This window comes from Nannospalax galili, unplaced genomic scaffold (genome assembly GCF_000622305.1).
Source record: "Nannospalax galili isolate Female #2095 unplaced genomic scaffold, S.galili_v1.0 scaffold1196, whole genome shotgun sequence".
Classification (NCBI taxonomy): Eukaryota; Metazoa; Chordata; class Mammalia; order Rodentia; family Spalacidae; genus Nannospalax; species Nannospalax galili.
This window is the reverse complement of record NW_008337101.1, coordinates 85,908-97,451: the sequence shown is the minus strand read 5'-3', so window position 1 is coordinate 97,451 and position 11,544 is coordinate 85,908. Positions and strand designations below refer to the sequence as shown.

General features: G+C 43.0%; 1 protein-coding gene across 4 annotated transcripts in view; it reads right to left on the bottom strand.

The window, feature by feature from the left end:
* Positions 1-2,593: 2,593 nt before the first annotated feature.
* The window catches only part of LOC103733292 (zinc finger protein 709), a 24,359-nt gene continuing 15,408 nt past the window's right edge, over positions 2,594-11,544 (bottom strand). The window contains exons 5-6 of one of the 4 annotated variants that reach the window (XM_029563113.1): positions 7,709-7,899; positions 2,594-2,895 (exon numbers count right to left, since the gene is read on the bottom strand). In XM_029563113.1, the coding sequence (XP_029418973.1) occupies positions 2,812-2,895; positions 7,709-7,899 (275 nt within the window). In that variant the 3' untranslated portion in view covers positions 2,594-2,811. Of the gene's footprint in view, positions 2,896-3,483; positions 6,049-7,708; positions 7,900-8,009; positions 8,152-11,544 lie in introns of those variants that run through there. The other 3 variants (XM_029563112.1, XR_003849397.1, XM_017797893.2) reach the window with 3 other exon arrangements.

The following is an 11,544-nucleotide window of genomic DNA, read 5'->3' as shown; positions in this document are numbered from 1 at the left end:
CCAGGGTATCTGACAGCCTCTTCTGACCTCCATGGGCATTGCACAACATGGGTGCACTTACCTACATGCAGGCAATACATGCATACACATAAAAACAATAATAAAATATTTTGAAAAAGGGAGAAAACAGAACACAACACACAAGAAACAATATACATATGGAAACTATATGACTAAACTTTAAAAAAAAACTAAGTGATCAAGATACAGTACTATTTGGGGAAGAAAATACATAGATGAATAGAACAGGAACACCAGAAGAAAACCACAAAAATGTAGGCAATCAATTTTGACAAAAGAGCAGAGGAAACTCAATGAGGGAACCGTGGTTGTCTCACAAATGCTACTAGACTTCACGGGCACCCACACATAGAAAAGTAATTACAGAATTTACAACTTTCACAAAATTGGCTCAAAGTGCATCCTAATCCTAACTGAAATGCAAAATGCATAGCACATGGAAGGTACCCAGAGGAGCTGACCTTCGGGAAGGCTGAGTGACAGGTCTTCTCATGAACCTCACAGGAAAGCTGCATGCCTAGCCACCCAGCCATGGCCCTCCCGAGTCCTGGAGGATCGACTGTGGCCAGGCCAGGTCTGGCAGCTCCACCAGCCTCCCCTCCCAGTATGAGCACAGCTGGGCCCCAGGCTCACCACACCCAGCTTCCAGGCTCATCTCCCTTCACAGTCTCCCATTCACAGGTAGGAATGTACCTACTCACAGCTCACTGCAGAGGTGCTCATAACACAGGCACCTAGGTGGTGACTTCCTCAGAAACCTCAGCTCGGCAGTAGGACAGCCTGCCTTGAGGCCGGATTGGGTAAGGAGGCCTGAATGACCAGGGACCAGGGGTTTTAGTGAAGCACACAGGGATTGCTGACACCTTATCTGTCAGGCCCAGGCCTATGATTCCAGCACTCAGCAGCTATAGGCAGGAAGAGCATGCCTTCAAGGCCATTCTGGGCTACATGAGACACAAATAAAAATCCTAAAGGAAGCCAGAAGGACAAACTTATGAATGAATGGAAAAAGTGAAGCGTACAAAGAAATAGCAATTAAAGGAGACATCCATCAAATAGGTGTGTGGGAAAAAGGACAGTAATGAAACCAAATGTCAGTGTCATGAGAAACATAATTAGCATAGCCTTAGCTATATTGAATTTTAAAAAGGGATTCAAATAGCTAATTTCAGAAAAGAAAGAGTTGGATGTGGTAGTGCAGCACTGTAATCCCAGCACTGGGAAGGCCAAGGTGCAAGAATCCCAAGGTCAAGTCCTAGCAGAGCTACAGACTGCATTCAAGGTAAACCTGGAGACTGTCTCAAATGAAAACATTAAAAAATGGCTCAGTAACAGAATGCTTGCCTAGCCTGCGAGAGACCCAGGGTTCATAAGCCATTATCCCATACCCAAGAATGAACATAGATATTAGTACCAATCTTACAGAAATAGGATGGATTAGAAAAAAAGCAAATTGGATAACCTAGATGAGATTAAAAGAATTTGAGAAATACATAATCTCCTAAAACTGAATTGTGGAAACAGAAAACTTGGTTCGAATATAACTACCAAATACGTGGAATCCATACTTAAAAGCCCCCAAGAACAAAAGTGCATCACCACATAATTTCATTAATAATATTGATTCCATATTTAAGAAGAATTAGCAATCCTTTACAAACTCTTCCAACTGAACAGGAACACTTTTTAATTCATGCCACAAACCACTCTCACATTGATAAAAAGCCAGACAGTGGCACTAGGAAGAGGAAACACAGGGAATTGTCCTGTAAGAATTATTGATGCTCAAATCCTCAGCCAGGTGTGGTGGTGCACACATGTACTCCCAGCACTCAGGAGGCCCAGGCAGGCAGATCTCTGTGAGTTCAAGGCTAGCCTGGTCTACATAGTGAGTTCCAGACCAGCTGGGGCTACAGGGAGACCCTCTTTCAAAAAGACCAGAAAAAAAAAAAAAAAGGAATATTGATGTGCCCAAATCCTCAAGAAAACATTAGTAAATAAAATCTACTAACTGCTAGGAGGCAGCTCTTTCATTTTTTTATTTTATCTGTTTGTTTGAGTGCCTGCATGTATATACATGCACCGTATGCATGCTTTGTGCCCACAGAGCAAAAGAGTGTCAGATCCCCCAGAACTAGAGTTACAGATGGACTACCATGTGGACTACCATGTGGATGCTAGGAACTGAACCTGGTCCTCAACAAAAGCAGGAAGTGATCTTAACAATTGTGCCATCTCTCCACCCTAGTAAGAATACTTGTTAAAAAGTAGTTTACGTTGGGCATAATGGCACACACCTTTAATCCCAGCACTCGGAAGGCAGAGGCAGGTGGATCTTTGAATTCAAGGCCAGCCTGGTCTACATAGTGAGTTCCAGGACAGCTGGGGCTGCAAGGAGGCCCTGTCTCAAAAAGACCAAAAAAAAAAAAGTAGTTTACTATACTACATAATGTTAATAGAAGAAAACATGCATAAGTTCTAATGATATACAAAATTAATTTAATGAATTTCTCAATTTATTATTTTAATTTTAAAGTTTTATTGTATGTGTATGTGCACACACACACACACACACACACACACACACACATGCCATGGCATTCATGTGCTGTCAATTTGCTGTAGTTGGGTTTCTCCTCCGCCATGTATTGTCCAGCAATAGAACGCAGATGGGCAGCCTTGGTAGGAGGCGACTTTACCCACTCACCCATCTCTCCAACCCAACTTCATCATCATAGACTACACACAGTTGATGGATACAGATGTTCTGTTTGAAATGTTGAAAATTTTTCAGGCATGGTGACACACATCTACAATCCCAGACTTTGAGGAAAAATCACAAGGATCAGAAGGTCCAGGCCAGGTAAACTGTACCTAAAACCAAGCAAAATAAAGAAAAGGGAAGGAAAAAAAGTTTGAGGAAGAAGAAGCAGTTATGGTTACACAACATTAGGAATGTACGCATTACAGATAAATGTTAAAATCAGAACACTGAGCTGGCTTAGCGGAAAGGCACTTAGTGCCAGGCCTGATGACCTGAGGTTGATCCCAACAACCCACAAGGTGGAAGGAGAACCAAGTGCTACTCTGATCTCCACACATGTGCCTTGGTGCGTGTGCATGCACACAATAAATTTCATTTTTTTAATATTAAAACAACTTTTTATTTGTTAATGTTGCATAAGAAATTTAAGCATGTTGCTGAGCATGGTGGCGCACACCTTTAATCCCAGCACTCAGGAGGCAGAGGCAGGTGGATCTCAGTGAGTTCGAGGCCAGCCTGGTCTACACAGTGAATCCAAGACAGCTGGGGCTACAAGGAGACCCTGTCTCAAAAAGACAAAAAAAAAAAAAAAAGAAAAGAAAAGAAAAGAAATTTAAGCATGTTACACTATCTTAAAAAATACAACTAAAGCATCTTAAAGAGAAACCTTCCCCCACCCTAGCCCTGCCAGCCCCCAATCCCCTCATGAATTAAGAATCTAAGAGAAGTAGCCAACCAGAAAACAGCTTTGCCAACCCTCCTTCCAGAGGGCTCGCATGATGGTAATGCTAATATTGCCTGTTTATAAAATGTTTCTTTTCTGTTTAAAAAAAGTTTGTAACCTTGATTGCTTATTACAAAACAATTTCATATAAAAGTTCTATATATTGAAAAATGCTTTCCCCCTCCCTCACAGCACCACTTTATATACAGCAGAGAATGATCAAGAGCAGACTGCCCATCTACACAGAGCAAACTTCACAAATTAAACTTGGACAGTGGTTTACTTACCCTCCCTCCCCTTCTTAAAAGAACAACGACAACAAAAAATTACATACATACAAAAGTCAAAAAAAAAATTGAGGGACCTTTTCCAAACCACAGTTAGTTCAGTGTCAATAATTCACATCCTGCAACAAAGTATGGATAGGATTTCTTTTACAAAACTTTCAGTGTCAAATAGGAAATTAAGGCCATCAGATTCGCAGCTTAAAAATTCACATAAGGAAATATAAAAATATTCTATGCTTCTGAGAAGGCTCTGCACTGTATACGGGTAAGGGTTACCATGCTTCTCTGTCTTGGGGAAGACAGCTGACTTGAGAGGTTTACATGATGGCACAGCTTCTATTAGCTGTTCTTGGGGCTCCCTGCTGGTAGAAAAGCTCCTCCTCAACCACCACTCCAACAGCCTCCTCCTCTTCTTCCTCCTCTTCAGGTACAGTTGTTTTAAAGACTGTACTTCTTTGAGCAAACTCCTCTTCCTGAGAATTTTTCAATATAACCTTCACATCTTCACCAGTGCCCCAAGAGTTCTGATTCTTCCAGAAGAGGTCAATGGGAGGACTGGCTGTGACACCAGCATTTGCAGCCCAAAGAGTAACAGTCTAGCCTGCCTTCAGCACGTATCTTGAGGTATATTTGTAACTGACTGATGTGTCTCCAATTTTTCTGATCATCTCCCAGCCTCCCATTGGTTGATCCTGTTCCGAAGTGTTCTTCAGTCGAATACATTTCCCATCAATATCTATCTCTTCAATGTACACATTCCCGGTGGCTGAAGCAGAATGGGCAATGCTAACACTACTGCTTGCCTTCCATTCTTCAACATCGACTCTCTTATGCTTTCCTCTAGTCTTGCGTACACTGCGACTAGAAGATGCTCGGGACACGGTCACACGAGAAGGACTTGGAGAAAGCTTTAGCTTCTTCGCCTTCTAGGAGTTTCCTGTAAGGGCTGATCTCCATGTCCAGGGCAAGCTTCACATCAAGGAGTTGCTCGTAATCACTCAACTGCTCCTCCATCTCATCCCTTATTTCTGCCATCTCTCTGTCAGACAGCATACGAGAGTTGTCTTTCTCCTTAGCAAGCAAGTCCTCCAATTCTTGAATCTTTTCCAAACATGCTCTAGACTCTTTCTGAAGGTTAGACAGCTGAGATGAAAGGCTCTCGATCTGCATACAGCTTTCTATCAATTCTTCCCTGGCACTGTTGACCCTAGAGGTGTTGGTCTCTGAGGACAGTCCGGCATTCTCGAGTTTGGCATGGGAGGTCTGCTCCAGCTCTTCCTTGTACAGCTCACTTGGGCGTCATGCTGTTTTCTCGTCTCATGAAGCGCTTGAGCCAGCTTGTACTCACACTCAATCTGACGCCCAGAATCCACTTCTACCAAGAGAATCCACCTCTACCAAGCGAGTCTCATGCTTTGTTCTTGTCTCATTGATCTCTTCATACATGTTTTTACAAAACTCCAAGTCCCCGGTGAGGCTCTGACAATGATCCTCTAAACCCACTTTAAGCAGTTTCATCTGCTGTTTTTTGGCAGCAGGTAAGGAGGCTTCCAACTGGGCGATCTGGTCTTTCGGGTCTTCCAGACCCCCTCTAAACTCTTTTGTCACAAGAGCAGTAGCCAGAGCTGCATCTTTTGAGTTCAGTGCGGCTTCGTATTCTCGAAGCTTGACCTGGGCTCCATTAACATCAGATTCCTTAGCATAGTTGAGCAGCAGCTGGTCATGCTCGGCCTTGAACTTGCCCAGCTCCATCTGCAACTTGGCACGCTCGCGGGCCGTGTCGTCCAGCACAAGCGGCTCGTAGGCCAGCTCGGTAGAGCGCCTTGAGACCGGTGAGCTCGTGGCCACGCACTCGGTCTCTTGTTCTCCGTCTGCAGGCTGTGCACCTTGTCGATGTACACCGCCAGGCGGTCGTTGATCCCCGCAGCTCCTCCTTCTTCTGCAGCCGCGACAGCCGTGTGGGGGCTCAGCAGCGTTGCGGGGGCGCTGCGCGGAGGCCCGTTGCGGCAGCATGCGGGTTGCGGTTGCCATGGCAGGCAGCGATGGGCGGGGAGACCGGCGTGGGGACCCGGAGCACCGTGGAGGGCTGCAGGAAGGACCGAGCGATCACGGCCAGACGCCCTTTGTGAAGAAACACATGCATGCACACTCTCCCACGCTCCGCAAGAGGCCGAGCAGGATGCACGCAGCCTCCGCCGAGTCTCCCGCCTGCAGCACTTTGTTTCCTCAGGCTCGATAAATTTCATTTTTAACTTCACAAAAAAAATTTAAAGAATGTGAAACAAGTTTACACGTATATATTTTACAACAAATGCTTCAAAACAATAAACAGTAAGGAAAAAATGTGAAATAAATTAATAGGGATGAAAACTGCCCAGGTTTTTAAATAAAAAAGTAATGGCTAGGGACTGGAGAGATGGCTCAGAGGTTAAGAACACTGGTGGTTCTTGCAGAAGACCCGGGTTTGAATCCCAGCACCCACATGGCAGCTAAAACTGTCCGTAACTCCAGTTCCAGGGGATCCGACAGCCCTTTGTCCTCCGTGGGCATTGCAGGACACGAGTGCACTTACATGCAGGCAATACACGCATACACATCAAAAAAATAATAATAAATAAAATTTAAAACAAAAGTAATGGATATAACAAAAACGGATCAGAAATTGCAGGTTTGAAAAAAACAACCAAAAAACAAAACAACCCCGCCCCCCCCAAAAAAACCCTTAAAGTTCTAGCAATCGAAAAAATCAAAAATGAAGGACCAATTTTTGGTGGATCCTGCCACCATGCCTGCCACTTGAAGCCGTGCCTCCCTGACATGGTCTCTTATCCTTCTGGAGCTATAAGCCATAATAAAATCTTCCTTCTATACGTTACCTTGGCCATAGTCTTTTATCACAGCCACAGAAAGTAAATAGTACTCCAATGAAGAAAATGATCATCAGTGAGCTGCACGTGAAGCCCACTACACATGACAAAATATTTGTAACTAGATCTTTGAAAGGTGTAAAGATAGAGAAAATCACTTGAAGTTGCCAATTTTTCACCTGGGGTGGTGGTGCAGGACTTTAATCCCAGCACTTGGGAGGCAGAAGCAAGCAGGTCTCTGTGAGTTTGAGGCCAGCCTGGTCTCCATAGTGAATCCAGGACAGCTCTGGCTACAGGGAGACTCTATCTCAAAAAGACCAAAAAAAAATGTTGCCAATTTTTTCACTTCCTAGGCTATAAGTGCTTGCCTATGTGGAAGCAGTAACTTCTATCAGGTGACCATCCAATAATATATATATAAAAAAAGCAGAAATAATTCTCAGCAAATAATAGTGATTGTGTTTAAATATTACTTAAAAGGAAATTTGCTATTTTAATAGCTGAATTGTTTTTTTTGTTTGTTTCGTTTTTGATCCAAGTGATTTCTCAAATGATGCTGCCATGATTCAAAGTGAGCTGGCTGCCTCATAACAGGTATGGTGGTGCAAACTTGTCATTCCAGTACTTAGAAGTCAGAGACAGGATCCAGCTCCAGACCAGCCTGCCCTACACAGGTGGATCTCAAAACACAATACAACACAATAAAACACAACAAACAAAACAAAGCCCTGCATGGTGACATACACCTTTAATCCCAGCACTCAGGAGGCAGAGGCAGGTGGATCTCTGTGAGATCAAGGCCAGGCTAGTCTACATAGGGAGTTCTAGGCCAGCTGGGGCTACAGGAAGACTCTGTCTCAAAAACCCAAAACAAACCAAAACAAAACAAAACAAAAAACAAAAGAGAAAATCTCTTTCATAAATAAAATTCTAAAAATAAAGAAATAATTATGTAGAAAATCATCTTTCTTCCAAGAGCTATCACTTATACCATTCTAGAATGCTGTGGGAGAAGTGTAAGCAAAAATCAGATGCCACAACTTGCCTCACAGTTCCTTTCATACATGGGAGGGCCCGAATATTTCTTGCCCATATCTGTAAAATACTGAGCCAGAAGAACCCAGCTGGAGAATCTTTTCTCTGTCTGATGATGCTTCTTCAAGAGGGCTTCTCTCAGGACCCCTCTAACAGACTCATCTCCATGGCCCGAGGCTATCATGATGACTAGGACCACAGCTATTCAAGGGAAAAAAATTCAGAATTATTGTTACTAAACAAACACAGGAATGACTATAAGAATTAAACTCACTTGAAACCTCACAAAATAGAAATAGTTATGTTCTTACTGTATTGTTTTCATAAAGGCAAATATGAACATCATCCATCCACAGAAATGAGTAACTCAGGGAGACTCCAATTCCACTGAGGACCGTACATAAACAAGCAGCTGTGACACACTATTGGCCTTCCTAGGCTGCAAGTGCTTGCCTGTGTGGAAGCAGTAACTTCTATCAGGCGACCATCCAATAATACAGCTTCCTACACTGTGAGGTTATTCTCTGGTTTTCCTAATAAATTTCCCCTAACTAGTAGATGACACCCAGATCAATTTATAGAGTCATTATTAACCACTCACTGCCTGTGGTATTCTGGGAACTCAGTGGAGAATTGGGGAACTTGCTGCTTTTGCTCAGCCAGAGGAGCAAAACCCAAATAAAGTAGATAAAATACTGTAAAGGGATAAACTCTGGGAAAAGGAAGGAATTGGGTGAGGTGGCGATGGAGACAGGAATAAAGGGATGGTTCCAAATGTCATTCCAATGTATGGAATGACATTACTATAGTCAGAGGACTGCTTTCAATGTATAAAACATATGTACATATATTTGTATACAGTGGCACTAAGTAGAGTCTGTTTGTTTGGGGGGTTTTGTTGCTGTCATTTGTGTTACTCACCTTCCTCCCATACACACAAGCCCTACCAGAGATTGGGTTTTGTTTGTTTTTAGTCTTTTTGAAACAGGGTCTCTCTGTAGCCCCAGCTGTCCTGGAACTCACTATGTAGACCAAGCTGGCTTTGAACTCACAGAGATCCATCTGCCTCTGCCTCTGAGTGCTGGGATTAAAAGTGTGTGCCACCACGCCTGGCTAGAGATTGTTTGAAGAAGTCAAATTTCCGGGGCTGGAGAGGTGGCTCAGAGTGTTAAGAACACTGGCTGTTCTTGCAGAAGACCTGGGTTCGAATCCCAGCACCCACATGGCAGCTAACAACTGTCCCTAACTCCAGTCCCAGGGGATCTGACAGCCTCTTCTGTCCTTGGTGGGCACTGCACGACATGGGCGCACTTACCTACATGCAGGCAATAAAAGCACACACATAAAATAAAAATAATAAAGTATTTAAAAAATAAAAATCAAATTTCCAAAACTGGGGCTGGGATATAGCTCAGTTAGTAGAGGGTAGTAGAGGGCCTGTCTTGTTTGCATGAAGTCCTGGGTTCAGTCCTCAGCACCACATGAACTGGGAGTGTTGTAAATGCCTGTAATCCCAGCACTGTCTCAAAAAGAAAGAAAACCAAAGAAAAAAAAACTAGAACTCTAAGCCTTGTCCAAAACCCATGGCTGGGACATCACAGGCACTAGGGGGACATGTCAAACTGCTTTCTAAATATTTGCCTATTTCCATGGATTAGTGTTGTTCTCAGCCTTGATCAGAGATGCTTCTGTTTTCAGTGGCTGATAGTTAACGCAGAGACACAAACTAGTTAAGAGTGCTGAGAATAAGTGACTGTTGAGTGATGATCCTAAATGGGACATCTATGTCTCCACACCCTCCAAAGCTCAGGGAACACAGAGAAGAGGCCACAGAAAGAACGGAAGAGCAGGAGGATGGGGAGGAGGCTGTGAAATGCTGTCTTCTGGACACAACATGGTCACTGCACACATGAACTCGAGCAGCTATGGCTACCTGCACTAGATTGAGCCAGTCAATAGTCCATCATGGCTGGGGAAGCTGCATAAGAGGCTCCACCCCTCCCTAAGGAGCTACTGGCAGTTAATGGTTGGTGGGGGGGATCAGTTTTTTCAATGGCATAGCCAGGAGCAACATACACATGTTCCAGTAAATAAGCCCCCACCAATACTCATCCAAGCAACCCTGATTAAGCTCTGTGGGCCATGGACCAGTGAGATGGCTCAGCAGGTAAAGGGCCTTTCCCCAAGCCTGAGTTTAATTTCCCAGGATCCACATGATGGAAGAAGAGAACTGACTTCCACAGCTGCCCTCTGACTTCCACAGCTGCCCTCTGCCTTCCACATGTGCTGTGTGTCTCACACACACACACACACACACACACACACACACACAAAATAAAAATAAAAAGTAAAATGTAATAAAACTTTAAAATAAATAAATTCAATAGCTCATATACAACAAAGACATAAAAGGACGTGGGAAGAAGGGGTTTGGCAGGACAGGAGAGGATGAAAGAGGGAACTGAGAAATGAAAACGAACAAATACTATATATATTAAGTTATCAAAGAATAAAAAATGTAAAATGAGCAATGTGATAGCACATGCCTTTAATTACAGCACTCGGGAGTCAGAGGCAGGAAGTTCTTTGTGAGTTCAAGGCCAGTTTGGGCTACATAGCAAATTTCAGGCCAACCAAAGCTAGCTATATAGTGTGACCCTGTGGGGATAAAAAATTAAAAATGAAATGAAATAAAATAACATTTTAATTTGAGACAGGGTCTCCCTGTAGCTCAGCTGGCCTGGAGCTCGCTATGTAGACCAGGCTGGCCTTGAACTCACAGAGATCTGCCTGCCTCTGCCTCCCCAGTGCTGGAATTAAACGCATACACCAGCATGAATAACATTTTAAAAATAAAAATAAAAATAAAAATTCACAAATTGTTTTCATAACTATGGTAAGTTCTCTTTGAAGGACACCTAGCAGAACCAAATAGCAGGCAAACTCCAGCACTAGCACAAAGATGGTTTACCCCAGAATATGTTACTTTGAGTAAAAGCACTGTGTTATAGAACATGACTGTCTCAGAGTCAACAACTGACCTGTCCTCCATTAGTGTTTCTAATACTAACTTGGTTTTTCAGTCATTTATCAAGATTCGTAGCACACAGCCAACAGCACATGGTCAGCTAAATTTATGTTCTCATTTTCATTTTCTGTTAGTGTTAACAACAAAAATTCCCAGAAAAAAAACCTGCCTCTTCAAAGCAAAACTTCTGCAAGGCTGATGGAACATTTGGAATGCTGCAGGTCCAGAGCCCAATTACAATTTATCTTGAGCTTTGTTTAGGCCCCTAAATAGACACTCTTTGTCCCCATCAGGGTCTGACCTAACATTCTATGACTAACAGATAAAAATCTTTTGAGAAGCATTAACTTAGCAGACCACCAGCTTCCACCAACTCAAGGACTAAGAGGCTTATTGGGTAGCATCTAAAATCTGTAACAAAATTCTCCCGAATTTGCAATAACCCGCTTCTCTGATGTCTTCACAAATGTATTTGAAAAGTCTCATGATTTATGACTTTCTTTGTTCTGTTACTACAAAAATTTCATGAAACTTACAGCTAAGTCACTGTTCTCTTTCCCCACTTCCTGACTGCACATTATGTTTCAGTTCTTCCTAACCACTGTTGTAGCTCAGGGCTTCAAAAAGTCTCACTCAAATCATTTTAATGGAATAAACTAGTTTTTTTCTATAAGATTTATTTTTATTGTCCACATAAAAAGTTATTTAGACAATTATTTCTCATTGATGATTTTGTTCCTATCAGAAAGTGCTGCTCAGATGTAAGACTTCAAATCTTGGTCTGCAATACTGCAGTGTCCACCTGTAGCTAAGGGAGC